Source organism: Hermetia illucens, chromosome 5, assembly GCF_905115235.1.
Source record: "Hermetia illucens chromosome 5, iHerIll2.2.curated.20191125, whole genome shotgun sequence".
In the NCBI taxonomy this organism is placed as follows: domain Eukaryota; kingdom Metazoa; phylum Arthropoda; class Insecta; order Diptera; family Stratiomyidae; genus Hermetia; species Hermetia illucens.
This window is the reverse complement of record NC_051853.1, coordinates 50,643,613-50,663,374: the sequence shown is the minus strand read 5'-3', so window position 1 is coordinate 50,663,374 and position 19,762 is coordinate 50,643,613. Positions and strand designations below refer to the sequence as shown.

At 40.0% G+C, this 19,762-nt stretch overlaps 1 protein-coding gene across 1 annotated transcript in view; it reads left to right on the top strand.

The window, feature by feature from the left end:
* Positions 1–8,512: 8,512 nt before the first annotated feature.
* The window catches only part of LOC119656812 (calcium-binding mitochondrial carrier protein Aralar1), a 50,936-nt gene continuing 39,686 nt past the window's right edge, over positions 8,513–19,762 (top strand). Inside the window, exon 1 of the mRNA XM_038063433.1 lies at positions 8,513–8,763. Coding sequence (XP_037919361.1) covers positions 8,713–8,763 — 51 coding nt within the window. The 5' untranslated portion in view covers positions 8,513–8,712. The remainder of the gene's footprint in view (positions 8,764–19,762) is intronic.

The following is a 19,762-nucleotide window of genomic DNA, read 5'->3' as shown; positions in this document are numbered from 1 at the left end:
TTATCACCTAAGCGTTTTGCAGGTATTAGAGCAAATTATCAGAAGGTATATTTCAGGCCAATGAGAGTGTAAGAAAGGAAGGAAAATGGTAGATCGTGAAGCAAAAAAATATTCCCGGTCTGTTTGATATATTCGAATGTCGACATGCCTTATCGTTTAGCTATACCACAATCTCGACGTCTACCCATCACCACATGTGGGAGTAGGTAAGGAGAGCTACAATTCTAGTATCTAGTAGTAATCCAGTGACGGGAGAAAAAGTAAGAGTGTCCTTAACATTTTGAAATATCAAATTTGCAAAGGGATGAATTTTGGCTATGATGTCACTGTTCTTGAAATGCTATAATTCACTGCAAAAATCATCACTTAGAACTTAATATGAGAAATGACACCCAGAAGAATGGCTTTTAATTTTGACAATTTTACTATTTATTGTTCATATCAATCCCATTAAACGCTGGCAGGCTGTAAGTTATATTTTGTTTTCAAGTTACTTTTTTCACTGCTCATCATTAGTTTGAGAAGCGCGAAACATTATAGCAAGCAATGTGATATCACTACTTTTGAAGAAAATTGGTATTATAAAGCAACATCACAGACGTCACATTTCATTACCCTTTATTAATAATATTACCAAGAGAGAGGCCAGCTCGTCCGCTGCCTCATTGCCTTCTAACCCAATGTGTCCTGGTAGTAAAGGTATCCAGATCTACTATCCTTTGACCACATACAAAAATAAGTCTAGTGACAACCATAGGATTTTTTGTTCGAAAAGTGGTTTTCAGGTAACATGGCGTCAGTGCGATTGTTTTCCTTCTTTTTTCCGAGAAAGTCGCTCGAAAGCTTGCTATAATATTGTAAATTTCACTTACGAATTTTCCATCTTTCAAAGCAGCCGAAACTAGCGCTAAAGGTCCCCCATGACTTCAATCAATATTTGAGTCTCTTCTGTTAAAATTGCTCCTGAGATTGACACACTCTTACCCCTTACTTGTGTGAACCACAGGAGGAAAAAACACAGAGCTTCATCGGTTTTCTATTAATTTTTTTACAGTCAGGTTATTACCACTAGTGTTTTTCATTTGGCTAACATTTCTACACGGTATTTGCTTGGTAGGAGATTACGAGGGCTCATTTTCAGAAACTAATCAAACATGGCTTGCGGTAGCCAAAGGTACTAGTCCTGAAGTCAGTCAGTAGTTGGGAGGCGTCCATAGCAAAATAGGAAAGTAAAATAGAGCGTAATTTAAACCCCTTTTCCTATGTATCTCTACGTAGCAGCTTTCTTTAAGTAATTTGCTTATGTCTGAGGACGGATAGACTCTAAATAACGAAAGAACCTCAAATATTAGTGAATTTTAGATAAAACCCGAAAACGCCACAAAAAAGTGCCGGTAAATATATTTCATGTGTTCTTTTCATGAAATATATTCAATGATGTTATTCAAGCGTTATTCAGTATTTTTTTGCTATAATTTTCAACAGGGAGCTCTTTGATTATTATTATAATTCTGTACGTGGCGCGTGGGACCATGGCCAATTAAATAAAGCAGATATCGTAGGCACAACGCCACAACCATGAATTTGCAAAATTTGAGAAAATATAGGTCAAAATTTTGATAGCATACAGAAAATCAAGTTTTCCCATTCAGGAAAAAATACACAATGAAATGTATGGTGCCTACGTGATATCAAATAACATTTAATGCAAAAAATGAAAACATTGTCGCAAAGAAAAATCAGATTTCTGATTTTGTCATTGCGTTCATATCAATATAATCAAGGTGCTTGAAAAATGGTGCCACTGTTCATTGAACTCCATCCGTTGGGCCGTCATTAATTATAAATTATAATTTGAATTGTAGTTAACTGATCCACTGATTTTTATGCTTTCTACTCATCTTCTGCGGAGAGTAGGGAATGGTGTAATCTGAATCTATAGTCCTATGGTTACTCGCTTTCTCCTCCCTTAGTAGACTAAGAGTGAAAGCCAGCAATTCACTTGGCGCTTGAGATGAGGAACCTGGATTGTCTTCAGAAGAACAAAAATATGAAGCAGCGGATAAAACAGATCCACCAGGTTTGGCCAGCGTTGAGACATGTGAGACTTACGAGGGCGGTCCGATAAGTACTTAGCCTTCGAAAAAAAAACGAAAATTTTTGAAAAGTGGCGATTTATTTCTCGACATAGTCTCCTTTTAACTCGATACACTTCTTCCAGCGATGCTCCAACTTCTTTAACCCGTCTGAAAAATACGTTTTCTCGAGGTCTGCAAAGTGGGCTTCCGTGGCGGCTATAACCTCCTCATTCGACTCAAATTTCTGCCCGGCGAGTGACTTTTTCAAGTTAGGAAATAAATAATAGTCGCACGGGGCCAAATCAGCAGTTCGTAGCCCAATTCGACCAATTTGGCCGTGGCGACGGCGGAAGTGTGAGCCGGTGCGTTATCGTGGTGGAAGAGCACTTTTTTCTTCACCAAATGCGGCCGTTTTTTCCGCAATTCGGCGTCAAATCGGCTCAATAATTTGGCATAGTACAGCCCTGTGATCGTTTTGTCCTTCTCCAGGTAGTCGATGTAGATCACACCTTGTGAATCCCAGAAAACGGCGGCCATCACCTTTCCTGCCGATTGCACAGTCTTTGCCTTCTTGGGAGCACGTTTGCCGGGTAAAGTCCACTGTTTCGACTGTTCCTTGGTCTCTGGAGTGTACCAGTGGATCCATGTTTCGTCGACGGTCACGAAACGACGAAGAAACTCCTTCGAATTGCGCTTAAACAGCGTCAAACACTGCTCTGAAGTGGTTTCACGATTGCGCTTGTTGTCCGGAGTGAGCAAATGCGGCAGCCATTTCGCCGGCAGCTTTCTCATGCCCAAAATTTCGTGCAGGATATGACCCACGCGGTCTTTTGAGATGCCTACTGTCTCGGCTATCTCGCGTACCTTCAATCGGCGGTCTGTCAATACAAGGTCATGGATTTTTGTAACGTTCTTCTCCGCAGTAGCCGTTTTCGGGGCACCGGGGCGTGCTCATCAAAAACTGACGTGCGACCACGTTGAAATTCATTAAACCAATTTTTGACGGTCGCCATCGAAGGAGAAGCGTCACCGTACACAGCATCCAAGCGTTCTTTGATTTCGCTGCGCGATTTCCCTTCCAAAAACAAGAATCGAATCACCGACCGATATTGTTCTTTTTCCATTTTTCTAAAGTTCGCCCGCACGCCCGCTTCTACACGCGCTAAAAACAAAACTACAAGTCCTATTCGACTAAAATTTTGACAGTAGCCGTCTAAGAGAATGTTCTACACGACAGTAAATACTTCTTGCGATAGTGGCGCCATCGGGCGGAGAGGCTAAGTACTTATCGGACCGCCCTCGTACATCTCTATTTGTTACTTTTAGAAAACATAAAACAGTATCCAGGAGACAGTCCAGTCCCAGGAGAGATAAAATTTGGACACTGGCAGAAGAAGTGTTGCTAAACGCCCATGACTTTCAAACACTTCTGCTCTATAACTAATACGTGAAGTTCCCGGCAGATTCGGAGACGATTCCCCCGGACCCGTAGTTTTATTTGATGGGTTGGTTTTGAGATTGGAGGGGGCCAGTATAAACTTCTATTTGTGTCCAGAGTTTCTTCCTATGACCTTGGCTGCCGATTTACATAAAAATTGCGATAGATTACTTCAAATCTCATTAAGCATGAAATGAAATGTTTGAGTTAAGAAAACATCAAGATGCCAGGAAAAACCAATACTAGGGGTTCCTAGCATAAACTAATTAATTAAATAGAGATTTCTCAGAAACTCGAAAATAAACTGTTTATCCAGCCAGCCAATTGAGAAGATACACAAGCGCCTGACAACTCGTAAGCTGCCACGCATATTCTAGTGATTTCTTCTAGTATTGGATCAATTCCAGGTAGAAGAACGTCTCACCGCCGTGTTACGATTTATGGAAACGTTTCTAGTAAGGATCATTTAGATAGTAAAACTTAGAGGAAACTTTGCTGGGAAAGATTTGCACACTTTGTCACCTCAGAGAAGAGATGAGGTTCTGGGGAATCCCGCAAAAGTTACATGGATTTGACAGATCGCGTCTTATACTGAGTGACCTTAATGGTTTGGAACGTTGAACAGGGTAACACCAGGACTGTTAGGAAAAAAAATCGTACTTAGGGTGAGAATTATGCGGAAAATCCTAGGCCCGAAAAAAGTTTAACCTGCGGGGATCATCCCTTCACCTCTCGTTATACCTGTTCCGGTCATAGTTAGTACCCGCTGCTCTTCACGAATAAATTAGTTTATCAGCGAAAAAAGGCGTAAGCCGATCGTTTCTCCTTCTAATCAGCTCAAATCAAATGGTGGCCGTTGTCGCATTAATCAGTGTTTTTTTTTAATGCGTACGCCAAAAATGTCAATGGTCATAGCATTAGTTTCTGTAACTTAAGCTCCCTCTAACTTAGAGGAACGACCAAGTCGCTAAGATTCCTAAAAACGCCATCCTCGGTGTTAATGGAATTAAGGATGCCAAGAGAGTACACTTTCTAGGATTTCAAATCACAGTAAAAAGCGCCAACGATTTTGAAACAAAGGATAAGATAACAGAAAAGTCGAAGAGCTTTCAGCTCCTATAATAATTTCTATCGTTTTCGTATTATTAAGAAAATTTCCACTTTCTTGCTAGGAAAGGAAATTTCAACCTAAAGTGCAACGTCCAACGGGTATTGGCGACATTTACAATCGTACTAATGAATATTTGTCTAAAATTATTATTTTACTGTAAAATCGAATCGAAAGTCAGATTTTTTATCCGACCTTTCTAGGATCCTATTTAAGCACTACGTTCTCTCAATTTCGTTGCCCCACATTCGTACCTCGGTCCGTCATACTGCTACAGGCTTATCATTTACATAGTAACAAAAATTATGATAATAAAATTGAAGCATAGTCCGATTGAAAATCACAATTTGGATTTAGGCATGAGGAAGTCCCTAGTACGCTATCCCGTTGACGGCGAACCGGACCAACTCGATAAAAACTCTCCATTTTCGGTCCAGTGACCTCTCTATTTAGGCTAGCACACAAATCAACCATAAGCTGTTTGCTGTTAAAAAATTGGATGTAAGTCCAAAAGTAAAGTAGTGATCAAGTCCTTTCATTTACGGCAGCAAAAGTAAGAGGGGAGCGGGTTCGAAATTTAAAAAAAAAAACACAATAAATCGAAGCTTGTGTCGAAGATGCTGGTCGCTCCTATCGATTCTTCGATGTGGAAAATTACTTCCAACAAGATCAAGTTGCACCCCGTCTTGGCAAAAGTGTACACACTGTACGACAGTGTCATTCTTCAATGTACAATACCAGATATCAGGGCCGTAGAAAGAAAATGCAGGGCGGGGTGAAAATCGTGCGAAAAAATTGGTCTCGGGGTGAAAATTAAACGAGTATGTAGTAAAAATTATAGGGTCCGCATGTTACCCTTGTTTTTATTCAAGATTCCATTCCGAACCCAAGGGAATGGCCCTTTCCACAGCACAGCCTTGGAGACGTTGAATATTTAGTTGCGAAGGCTGGCGGAATCCGTGCTTGAAAGGGACTTCAATGGTGCATTGATAAGCCGCTGAAAGGGATGCAATGGTGACTTTACGGTGTTTTTTAATCCGACGAACAGGAGCGCAGATAGCTAGCTGCTGGTGGTGTTATTGGGACTTCATGGTGCAAATAGAACCAAACGCTGCTGATGAGTAAAGCGACGCACCCACTTCAAGCTGCCAACAGTGACGATATTTACCTGGATTTCAGCATCCTAATATCTGCACATTTTGGAAGTCACAATTTCATTTAGAAACTCAAACTCCAGTTGAAAAAAAAATTTAAAGATATATTATCTGTTGATTTATTGTTATTGTAAGCTGCCTTTAGGGATAGATGCGATAGTCGATGTGGTTGATCACTAGTCCCTCCATCTCAATACTCCAGGTTCGAATCCCAGTCGTCGCTGGGTGTAGGCTTATCACCTGCATAGCATTAGATATGATGAAAATTAAACAGAAACATAATCTTATTAAAAGCTAGAACTGTGTGGATGCTCTATACTCCACAAGGAAGTGAACCGGAAAAAGAAGGTGCCATCAATGGGAAATCTGCGCTCTATGGTATTACTCGCCGTGGTTAGGAATAAAAATTTTGTGTCGACTTTTCTCATTAGCATTCTTTGTGAATAATTTCGCTTGGGGTCATCTTAAAAGTTCTAAATATGACAAAAATTGAATGTTGTCTTCAGTCATTCTATCAAAAATAGGCCTCAAAATTTAAAAATTTCATAGAGCAATTTCGAAAATGGATACTCAACTATGCTAAACTGAATGCGGCGATAAGTAGGTTGGTGCCGTTGTGGGTGGCTCCGGGTTGGTATATGCATCCACGGTTGTCCAAAACAATATTCATGTAACAAACATTCCTAATTGCTTATACATACACTACGCTCCATTCTTAGTTAAATGCAGAATTTTACAGAAAAAAAAACGACCAAAAAGTAATTTACTATTTTTCATGCTAACTTTTCTAATAATCTAAAAAACTAACAATTTTAAAACACAACAAAAGGTTATGGTATTAGTCACATTCTTTGACTTTCAAAATTACTATGAAAGAGCGCTATGTATCCTTACTTACGAATGTATCCTCGAAATTGGCTCCTTAGTTGAACGCAGCTGCCTCAGCCTTGCGCTGCTCATTATATAAACTGTTGATCCCCACTATTGACAATGGCAGGACGACAATTGTCCATTCTCTATCTAATTCGTCTGGTGGAACCAGAAACAGTCTACCAACAAGCTTCAGCCAAAGGCCTATGTATTTGACAACTTGTACAACAAACGAGTCCTACCTTCAAACATCGGCAAATGCAGTATCATAAGATTAGTTAAAAAAGAAAAGATGCAGACTACTCGATTTCATAGGCAATACATAAATAACTCTTTCATTACACCAGGATGTATTTTGGCGACATTTTGCAGACGCTACACCAAGGGAAACGCCCTATGAACACTGTAAAAAAAATATGTCAGCAACTCAAAATATATTGATAAGACATCGGCCAGTTTTACGGCTTCTCAGCTATGTAGATCATTAACCTTAATTTCTTCAACTGGTAAGAATCTGAAAACCTTTAGGCCATTTTTTTAACTGAAAATAAGGATACCCACTATTTCTGATTTTTCATCAAATAAAAGCGGATCACACATGCATCAAATTCAGCAAAAAAAGGAAAAAATGTAGCTCACTTTTGGTGATGGTTACTAAATCTGGTTTTTATAAACAGATGTATTTACACAAGGAAAACATGGGACCTCTAACGTAACTAGTGAAGTACACACTGGAAGAAACAAAAAGATAGTGAACTAATTATCGATACTGGTGGCGTTTTAGGACTGCCTACAAATCAGCTTCACAGAAGTGCTCTACCTGAACTCAGTATATCACCCAGACGCCGTGAACCTATTCCAAATCCAGATGAACAATTTTTTGTTGAATTGAATTGTCTGCTAGTCGATTAGTAATGTCTTTAAAAATGTCCCCACTTTTAGCTGTCTAGAAATATATAGCTGTAAAAATTGTAATCCAAGTACGTCATCCCTCCCACTTGACTTAATTTATTATAAATCTTATGAAGGTACTTCTAGGGTTTTCCCTTTCTTTCTTTTTAATTGTATCTATTTCATTCAGTCCGCACACCCGCCGGAAACAACAATTGATACCAACTCGCTGAATTCGGCTTTCTCCCGCTTTCTCACAAGAAGTTCAGATTCCACCGGAACTGCGCCAGGACACCGCAGTTTTGCAAAAGTCTCCATCGCACAGGAACAACCACAGAGTAACAACCGTTGGAAGGCCAGTCTGTTGCTCACTCTCACGAGCGAGTATTGTTTCTCAACTGGGAGCTCGTACTATGCAGTCAATGTTAGGTTTGCAGGCCAGTCTTTGCCGTGATGATATCAAAATACCCCAATTTGAAACATCATAACTTTTTAAGAGAGGCGACACCAATGGGGTTAGAGAAAAAGGACCTCCCGCTTCTTCCTTCGTACCCTCCATTCCTCCTGCGAGGATGGGATTGGAAATTAAACCTCCGGGGATGGGGTTGAAATTCCTAACTTTACCAATATTACTTTTGTTAAGTCGTTATTAAAATTTGACTTTTGGGACCTTCTGAAATACAAGGACTCGTGTCAGTTTTGCTCCGGTCTTGCATGACTCTGGGGAAGTTTCTTTGGAAGGAGATTACTGCAAAGCCCCAAATATTTACAATTTTTAACATTCTACATTTACCAAATGGGAGTTCTTCTCAATTAATTTTTGCTACAAAATTCGTTAACTGACCAGATTCAAACCAACAATAGCGACATTTCTATTATCCTGCCACACTAGCGCCATCTTCACTGCTCAATTTGTATTGTCAGATGCTTTGACATTTATCCTTTGCTCCAGTGTGCACGGATCAGGATTGCGGTTGACATTCGTCCTGCTTTGTACCGTATTTCATATTCCCACTACCTATCTGCGGCCGGCTGATTTGTCTGAAAGAAGGAAAAAAATAAATCCTCTTAAATCTATTGATGTTTAGCGCATGCAGTTTCCTTTTATAGATTTGTAGCTTGAATAGGAAAGTTCTCTGGTTAAGTGCAAAAAAGGACACATTTCAAGTGAATATGCAAATACATTTGCTGCAAAGCGTCCTGCAAAAAGTCCACTGTCAAGAGGTAAGTAATCCAAGTTATAGGAATATTGAAGGCATTTTAATTCAGTCCCAGATATCCTTGCTTGACCTGTCATTATGAAGGACAATCATAAATTGATTTTGACGTAAGCGACCTTGGTCACCTTGGCATATGTCCTTGCAAGTGAGGCGCACAATTGTGGTGTACCCTTCAGATATTCACTCGATACTATCTCTAGTCGTTTGGGATTAACTTTCTTCCCCATCCGCTTTTTCTAGCGGAAGTTCATTTATGGATTACATCTGCATATGGTATAGCACATGTTTTTTTTTCGCTCTAGTAGGAGTAACTTAAGTACCTCGTTGGTGATCGCTTTATAAATTGCCGTAATTTCCGTCCGCTTCCAAATGAGGAACAAAGAGTTCTCCTGCCCCCAAAAGGAAGGGAAATAATGCAAGGAAATTGTGTGTCATGCTATTCTGGCTCTGTGGAGCTCTACTTTTCTACATATTTTAAGCTTACATATCCTATACATCCTGTTCCGCTCTCCAGGAGGTATAAACATGCTGCATTATTGAAATGAATACTGTACGTTGCATTTTCACATTCCTTGAACAAATATTTACAACTTGACTACGTAGCCTTGTACGTTTTAAATGTGGACATTTAAATGATTATGAAGTTACATATGTTTGTATGTAAGTAAGCCAAGTGCAATTGTTTTGTGCAGGAAAACAAAGTACACCTCCAAGTTGGGGGAGGGTGCTTATCACTCGACTAATATTACGAACAACGCCTTTTACACCATCCTTATATCCCTTATAAAGTTACAACAAAAACAATATGTGATAATTGCGTTCAAATTTCGCTGTTACACATGTAATCTGCTTATTTGATTAAAAAAACACAAAACGGAATTGTCCCTGGTGCTATAAAAATTTTATATAATAAAATTGTCAATGTTAAATTAGTGGAGTCACTGGAGCACTGAAATATGCAGTGCTCGGAATTCTAATAGAGTTATCAAAATTGATTGATTACACGTGAAATTCTGCTGAATTTTTGATCATCTATTGTATCTGCATATCTGAAACTTGGCTCGACTCTAGAGTGTAGAGCGTAGAACTCTTCGATGGTTACACCGCCCTTCCTTGCAACGGTTGCATCCAAGTATCAGGTAAACTCGCAGAGGTAGTGCTTTAATTGCAATGAGTGAGCATATTCCTCTTATCCCTATTGTTGGAGATTACCGAGCATAAAATTTGCGGGGCTATAAATAGCTTCTGAACTTATAAATCTTCGGACCCAGATGGATAATGCCCGTCATGTTCCAGGCAAGGCAAAGAGATTGAGGTTTGTAGAAACTTACCGCAGTTGTACTTCATTCAGATATTTATCACACTCCTGGAGACGTACATACAAAAGCGGACACTTTTGGCCAAGAGGTCCATCAAGGATTTTCGATCAATCAATCTCGCTTTTTTCGTATTGAAAATTCTATTGGATACTAAACATAGAACCGAGGGTTAAGAGCCTGTTCAGCATCCTATGCTTCCAAGAGGAAGGAGGAAAGTGTGTTTTCTACCGGGGAAGGTTATTTGGATGTATACAATCGTGGTCTGTCCCATTCTAATGTATGGTTTTATTGTGTGGTGACCGGCACTGAGGAATGAAATACAATATAACCAAGCTCAATATAATTCAATGAACCACGTTGGCAGGTGCTACTAGGGCTCTACAGTCCTACCCGGCAGATCTTTTCCCTCTGGACCTCCACATTATATACACTGTAGCGTCTAGTGCTGTTAGATTATGTGAGCCCAGTTGTTGGACACAAAAGGTACCTAGGTGCTCCGAGAACTCTATGCACTCCTAACGGTTTATGCCACACGCACGCCGAATTTAAAGACCAATCTTCCTGTGTGCTTTTTAACCAAATAAAAATAAAACTAGGTAGCTTGCTCCTACTACAATATATTTTAATAGTTAGTAAATACGTATTTCGAAAGCTACTTACTTTCTTCCTCAGTACTTAAGCTAGGTAGCTTAAGCTAGGTAGCTTAAGTACTGAGGAAGAAAGTAAGTAGCTTTCGAAATACGTATTTACTAACTATTAAAATATATTGTAGTAGGAGCAAGCTACCTAGTTTTATTTTTATTTAGAAGAACTACAAGCATCGGAACGATAACCTTTTTAACCAACAACGTAGCTTCCTTTGCGGTTGGAGAGCTCTAAATAGACCCAGACTGTGGCCACAAGGTAAACAATTCGTTGAGACCTCAGAGATATTTGGTTGGACTGGGTAATGTTCTTCGTAATCGCTACGGGCTGCCTATGAACATATGAGCCGGCTAAATTCAGCTCTTCTTGCCCTGCTCACAAAAATCACGGTCTTAGGGGCCGGAGCAACCCTACCCCGTGGTATCGCTCATAAATTTCGTCATTATATAAACGATGGAATCGTCCTTCCTCTTGTAAGTGGCCGAAAATTCTTCCAAGGATTCGCAATTTTTTTGCTAAGAACCCAAGTCTCTTATACCATAAAAGTTTTGACCCTATGGTGAGACGTTTCGTGTGGGGCAGTTTTTGAAAGCCGAAATAAGGTCCGTTGGCTGCCAATAACTGTGCGCAGATTTCGGTTTCATAGCTATTATCGAATGTGTTTTCGATCCAGATAAGAGAAATTATCGATGGTCTTGGACGAGAGCAGTTTGTACATCTCGGGTGGCTTTTCCTATAATCTCAATATCATCAGCATAGGCCAATAATTGGATGGATTTGAACAGGATGGCGCTTCTCGCATTTCTACCAACGTGATTAACTACCACTTTGTTTTAGACCATTGTTGATGGTAAATGAACTCGAGAGTGATTCTATTGCTTTTCTAGCTTCGCAAACTTGTCAGGGTCAGCCTTGGCAATCTTATCAATTTGGTGGGGTTGTTGAATTTTCTCATGACGATGTACAGTTTTTAAAGTCGATGGAAGGATGGTGTAACTGATGATTGCATCTAATCTGTTGCTGGAGTGAAATTTCTTTGGTAAGGGCGATGATATTCTGGACGTATGGGGCTAACCCACCTAGTAAGGTAGCGGAGAATATCTTATAGATGGTACTCAGCAACGAATATCTCTATAATTTCTGCATTGCGTGGTATTCCCCTTTTTATGTATGGGGCAGAAAATGTATTGCTGCCAGTTGTCAGGTACTGATCCACTATCGCAAACATTGATCATTAGTTGATCAACCGCTTGGTGCCGTTTGTTACCTCAATTTTTAACCAATTTAGCTGTAATTCCATCAGAGTCTGGCGACTTATGCTTCTTAAGCTGATGAAGCATACAGACTGTCATTTGTCCATCGTTTTCAGTAGGGGGGACTTCCAATTTCTCGAAATTGTGGTTATTGGGCCATCCATCTGAATACTCAACCCATCGCTTCAATATACTCATACGGTTAGTAATCAGATTTGTTTGGGCAAGATAAACAAGGGGGTGGGGGTGGCTTCAGCCTGCTGACTTGTTGGTTAAAACTTGCCTGGTGTGATTGCTCCCTGTTCTTTGCGAGTTTACAGACTTGTTGGTTCTTCCAAACTTCCTTTTTCAGCCTGTAGAGTACTTAAAACAATTATTTCGTGTGACATTACTAGTTGAATAATCCGCAGTTCGTTATCATTGGTATTTTCATGTGATGTGTTGAGGCCAACGAATTGCCTTCGGGGCACGCACAAAGACTTATCACGAACTCCGAGCGGGGAAGCGATTTCACAGACAGAAAAAGAAGTCTGGAAGAACCAAAAAATCTGTGAGAAGGACAACCCAAAATGTACAGTCTACCTTCCAGATCGAGCAGGAGGTGCGAGATCTTGGGCTGCACATTAATGAAGGCAAGACGAAGTACATCGTGATAACGTCAGTGCCAAAACCGAAAGAACGAACAACATCGAATTGCACTGGTCAAACCCAAACAATGAAGATAGGAGACTACAACTTCGAGACCGTCTCCTATCTAAGGAAAATCATAACCGATGCTGCAGCTATGATGATAAAATCCGCGCACGGTTGTTGGCTGCCAACAGAGCCTATTTCAGCTTACAAAAACTGTTTTGCTCGAAACGTCTCACCATAGGGTCAAAGCTCTTACTGTACAAGACAATGATCTTGCTAGTCCTCATGTATTCCTCGGAGGCTTGGGTTCTTAGCAAAAAAAACTGCGAATTCTTGGCCGCGTTGGAGAGAAGAATCCTCAGAAGAATTTTTGATCCTCTACATGAGGATAACATAGAGTGAGGATCCTACCAAGTTTGGTGAAGATCGCACTATTATTAACAAAGCTATAATAGGTCGAAGTTGTCGCTTCTGTGAAAATTCAAGACTTTGAATGTCAGCACCAGGCGAAAGCGGATATTCTCGCATAAGATAAGCATATATTACGTACTACGTACTAATGGGACAAATGTCCACTCAAATGTTTTTATAAAAGAAATACGCTAAACTTTTCATATCTGAAGCGTCTAGCTTCCGGTTTTCCGACTTGTTTTCCTTATTAGGCTTCCAATGAGCGATAGTTGGAAGCCGTTTTTAACACCTCTGGCTTCTTTCTAAAATTTCATTTTTTTCGAATTTTGGTAATTGTATTTGCATTTCCGGCACCGGTTGGACCCTTCTTTAGTACACTTTCAGCTACTTATATTGGGTCTGATTTTTCGCCACCATATTACATTCGGCAGTCGATATTACGAAATATTTCATATCACTAGAGTAACCTTCCTCACGCTTATCACATTCGTAGATTAGATTATACGGCAGCTCCAAGTAGATTATGAATGAAAAATGAACTCTTATGCAAAAGACAAAAAAACACAAATGGTTTCCATTTACTTCTGCGAGATGTTTTCGTAGGAAAAGAACGGGGAATTGTGCTTCCTGCGAAGGTGCAGCTCCCTAAATTTATGTAATGCACTTCTGTACTAAAGACAGTAGGATGTATCGAATATGCCTTTCCTTTCCTTCCCTTCAATCAAAGGATCCCCATATTTAAAAATTTATCATCATACATACATCTCCGAAATCATTTCTGGACTAAAGCCAGTCAAGAGAATAGGAAACCACAACACTAATATGATAGATTCGAAAGCGATTGTCAGCACCGGCACTCAACGACCCCACGTCTCTTTGTGCTCAGAAGGACGGTGTGATGTATCGAACAAGACATTATAATTTTAGTTGCAATTTTGTGCTTTGATATCGATTGATACCAATATTACTTATCACAAGAGCACACTTTTTTACTAAATGGTGATACGGTGACGTTGTGATGTTAAGTGCTGCTGTGATGTTGAGTGATGATATGATGTTTAGTGATGCTCGGATCGCACTTGATGATCGCAATGTGATATTACATTGTAACTTCTTCATTTCTGTGACATCCCCTACTCATCTCTGCCCCTCATTCGCCTGATGTATGGATTGCGTATCATACTCATAATTATGCGTAACCTATTGAGGAAGCTTTGCAGGTCAGACCTGGATATGCTTGACTTTTTGAAACTGAATAAACTTCTGATATTACTCATCCAACATACATATTTGCACGTTTTCCAGGGTGTATTTTTTCAAGCAAATTTTAAGCCCGAGGACCATGTGAAGCTTTTATGTCTTTAGCGATTTCAAATGAAAGACCAACTAAAATTCCTATTTATGCATCGTATACATACGATAAATTACTCATCAGAATCTCTTAATCCAATTTTGCCGTTGCTACTGAGAAGTCATCGTCCACGAACTTCAAACTTACCCTCATTAAAGGTTGTACTGGAAAGTACAGGTAGCGACATTTGAGACATTTTCAAGGAGAAAATGAATTAGAATTTACTTTGGTATGTTCCAGTGCATTAAGGAATCTCGTGCTTGTGAACGCGTGCCGCTATTTCCACTAAATATCGATTAAATGCTTCAGTTCAATGGCGTATTAGACCATATGAAGTAGTTTGTCACTATCCAGTGACAAATAGCATGCACGATAGCGTCACGTTACGCTTCCAATTAAATCGATATAGTCGTTTGTATTACATTGTTGAGCGACGTATTAGCGCTTCATAGAAGATTTCACAGCTCAAAGATAATTGCTTTTAATTTCATGTGGGTATAATTTGTGGCTGTGTTCTACACATACTCCTGTGTGTATTACAAAACCGTAAGGGTTGTTCAGAGTGGAGTATTTGACTGCTATCAAGTATGAACCAACTTGTGGGGGTATATGATATCTTGTTGCCAGCTTAACAATTATGTACGTATCTACCAAAATAAAAACTAAGTTCTTCAAAATAGTTCAAAACAATGCGCACGTAAAAAGAAATACATAGTGCATGCATTGTATAGTATTAGCACTTGGTCCTACACAGATTTATCATAATTGTTGATCAGATCTATTAAGCGCTTCTTAGTAACAATGAAAAGATACAATTGTGTTTCATTGCAAAATTACTTTGTATCTTTTGCATACCAATATTTATACATGTATCATGGCATTTGCATACAGGTTTCCCTCACACCTATCAAAAGTTTTCAGTGATACTGGTGATATCTTTCCATATCAAAAATGTTCCCGCATATTGCAGACTCAGCGAGCTCTCTGGCATTCTAATAATAACAATTTGTTTTCCGCTCAGCGTTTTTCCGCAAATTTTCGCGTCCTTGGCCGAGCGACGTAAACACCACAGAAGCTTGAAGATCAAGACGCGTATAGCACCCAGAGTTGTCATTTTCATTCATGGAGAAATAGGCATAGTCTACAGTCTTGCTCAATGTTGAAGATAAATTGTAATTAATTTGTATTAAAAAGGGAAGAGGCATACACTTCTTTTGTCCTAGATAACTAAAATTTTAACTCTTTCCACATAAACGTGGTTTCGGTGGACGTGGTTGTGGGCCTCTATTTTAGTAGCGTTCTGATACCGTGCGGAAAAGTCGCGAATTTCTAAACTGTGCAATATAAATTATATATTTTAGATCCTACCCTGGGGAGTTAAAAGTTTTTCAATGTGTTATTTTAATTTTGTTGTTAATATTTTAATTAATTTTCGGCCTTGTTCTTCAGAACAACTAGAATGAAGTAAAAATCCAAGACCGAAGACGTTATGCCAAATGAGGTCAAAAGTTGATGAAAATTTAAGATTTACCCAAGCGAAGATTCTAGATAGCTGGATTTAGGTACAATAACGATCTAGCTATAAAATAAATCATCGGCAGGTAGCACCATAGGATTCTCGGGTTTGGCATTTTACAATTACAATTGCATATGTTTGTGTGAGAGAGCATAAAGCATGGCTCGGCAAAACTGGCAAGGTGGCACCTTTTAAACTTATCACGAGAGTCAATTGATGCCATCAGTACGAAATAACAACAGGCAGGGTCTACTTCGTCTTCTTTTTCTACCATACATATCGCTCTTATAGATTTTCCGAACTGAATCATCCTCATCCATACAAATTAAGTGATCCGCCCACCGCAACCTGTTGAGCCGGATTTTATTTTATGGTATCGCTCATAGATTTCGTCGTTATCTAGGCTACGGAATCGTCCATCCTCAGGTTGGGGGCCAAAAATTCTTCGGAGGATTCTTTTTTCGACCGCGGCCAAGACTTCGCAATTTTTTGCTAAGAACCCAGGTTTTCAAGGAATACATAAGGACTGGCAAGATCATACTCCTGTTCAGTAAGAGCTTTGACCCTATGGTGAGATATTTCGAGCGAAACAATTTTTGTAAGCTGAAATAGGCTCTGTTGGCTGCTCTTTATTGTTTTCGTTTGACCAGTGCGATTCGATTGGTCAGAGTCAGCCTAGTGAGTCTTATTAATTTCACTCAATTCTCTCATGGCTGTGTACAGTTTTACCCTGGCTATGCTGTCATAAGCGCCCATAAAGTCGATGAAAGAATGGTGGAAATGATCTCCATATTCCAACAGTGTTTCCATCACTTGTCGCACAGATCTGTTGCTGATTTGCCTGGAGTGAAGCCTCTTTGGTATGGGCCAATGATGTTTTGGGCGTATGGGGCTATCCGGCCTGGCAAGACAGCGGAGAATATCTTATAGATGGTACTCAGCAACTCAACAAAATACTCAAACCATCGCTCCAATATGCCCATTCTGTCGGAAATCAGATTTCCCTTTTTGTCTCGGCAGGATGAACATCGAGGTGTATAAGACTTCATCCTACTGATTTGCTGGTAGAACTTGGGCGCCTGGTGCCGTTGCTCCATGTACTTTTCCAGTTCACAGACCTGTTGGTTCTCCCAGGCTTCCTGTTTCTGTCTGTGAAGTCGCTTCTTCGTTTGACGGAGTTCTTGGTAGGTCTCTGCGCGTGCCCGTGTTCTTTGGAAATGCAACATTACTCGGTATGCAGCATTATTCCCTTCCGTTGTTGGCTTACATTCATCGTCAAACGAGCCGTTCCGACTCTTTTTGCGGCTGGGACCAAATATGTTTGTGGCCGTATTTATGTTAACGTTCTTCAGGTGATTGTGAAGATCATTTGTTGATGCTCCATCTCCAGTATCTCTGTTGACTGCGGTTATTTCGGCATCCATTTCCCCCTTATAGGTGTTATGGAAGGCTGGGTTGTGGGTGGCTTCAATGTTTACTCTCATCTGATCATCAGAGGGGATTCTGGGTGGTGTTACTATCCGAGCCGAAGCAAATGCCAACGAGATAGTGATCCGAACGTATATTGGACCCCCTACATGTTCTGACATTCATCAAGATTTAGAGGTGCCACAACACACGAGGTCAATTTGGTTGAAAGTGGTCCGTCCCAACTTGGTTGTTAAAATCCCCAAGTATGACTTTGATATCATACGTGGGACTGGCTTCGAGGGTTCGTTGTACTGCCTTGTAGAAGGTATCCTTCTCTGACCCTGCGGTCTGCTCTGTAGAGGCGTAATCAATAATAAGGCTTCTATTTCTAAATTTGCCGCGCAAACGCAGAGTGCATAGCCGTTCGCTGATGTTTTCGAAGCCGATAACACCAGGTTTCATTTTTTGGCTGACTAAGAAAACTACTCCGAGCACATGGCTTACAAGATGGTGGAATATATATATATATATATGGTGTAGTGACTCTTCTCCGGGAAACCGGTCCCTGTCTGACACATCTCTTGCAACGCTTTTACATCAGCCTTATATTGGGACAGGATATCGGCTAGCTGCACGGCAGCTCCATCTTTGTACAGGAAGTGCACGTTCCATGAGAAAATGCGCAAATCGTTAGTCCTTTGTCGTTTCCAGGTTCGTCGTTGTAAAGTCCATCCTGTCCGAGAGTCCTTCTGTGATTTCATAACATCGGTTTTCCATGTATGGTTGTCAGCCCTACCCAACCCCCAACCTGGAGGACCAGTTGGTATAATTTATCCTGTTTTTAGGCGGGGGAGACTCGCTTCCATCCTTCTCCACGTGGAGGTGGAGATAGGATTTTGTAGTAAAGCTGTTGGTGTTGGTTCAGCAGGCGTTTCCCAGGTTTTAAGCTCCATCGTGGGTACGAATCCACGTTTCACCCTGGGACTTATACTACCCTTTGGCCTTGACCTTTCTCAGAAACGATTACACCTATCGACACAAAATTGGGTTGAAAATGTTAGAACTTTGAACCCTCACGCATTAAATTTCATTTTTTTTCAAATTGAACTTAAGCTTACACAGAATATAGACACTTCAATGAAAGGTCTCGATATACTATGCTTCTCGAAGCAGGCCTTAATTTTAAAAACTGAAAAATCTGAAAAAAGTTATGGCAACCCATGCATATGGCACCTAGGTTTTAAAATACGCTCCGTACCGATATCTGGTAAAAGTTAATCATAATGTTTTTATATGTTGCAAATTTACTGCAAGCCTTCCTTGAGATTATCCTAGATCGGCAATTGTAAATTGCAGGAATATAGATTTTAATATGGAGCACCATACTGGAAAGTTTGGTGGAAAACCCTAATGTTATTAATAATGTTATCGTGGAGCAGAATTGCCCCTTTCCTATCAAATGACTGTACCATAATGCATATACCCTTGTGGCTATTTATAAATGGAACCATCGGGCACCAAAATATTGTCCAATACAAAATCTACAAAACCTTTCATACGTGGTGCGCCGAGCCTGCGGTTTCCGTTGTTTGTTTATGGTTCAAACATTATCCCAGTGCCAAACGTACGACCAAATGCACTGGCTATGAGACACAATCATTTCAGTAAAATTTCATGCGAGGAAATAGGATAGTAAAGTATCCTCTCATTTGCCAGACATAGGTTACACGGTGAGGAACGAGTTGTACTGATGGGAACTTCAGTGGGGTGTGCTTAGATATGGGCGGATCTAAATGTGTTGTTGGTAATAGCCAACTTGGAATAATCGTTTATTCACCTCCAAACAATCATATTCCTTAAAAAATTGACATTCAGGATTGTTTTCTCCATGATCAATTAGAGACGACAGGGTAAATCAGATAGAGATTCTCGGTTTCAGCAGAAACTTCTGCTGCAATAATATTTAAAAACGGCATTCAATACCAAACTAAATTGGAACAAGTCGGGAAACCGGAAGCTGAACGCTTCAGGTATGAAAGGTTTTGTGTATTTCTTTTATAAAAACATTTGAGTGGGCATTTATCCCATTAGAACCTAGCACATAATATATGCAGATATTATGTAAGAATATCGACGCCTGATATTGACATTCAAAGTCCTGAATTTGAACAGAAGCGACCACTTTGACCTATTATAATTTTGTTAATAAAAGTGCGCTTTCCACCAAACCATGCTCTATATTATAGCCTATATTGCTACCAAATTTCAGGAACTTAAGGGGGGTTTTACAGTCAATTACTAAAAATTATAGTAATATACTATTATTAACTTTATTTGAACAGATATCGATATGGAAGGTATTTTTTCAGATTTTTCGGTTGGGTAATTTCTGAGAATGGGTCCCTTCCACTCCCCATCTTTTCAAAAAATGTAAAAACTAGGACCAGCTTCGGAAAGCATCAATC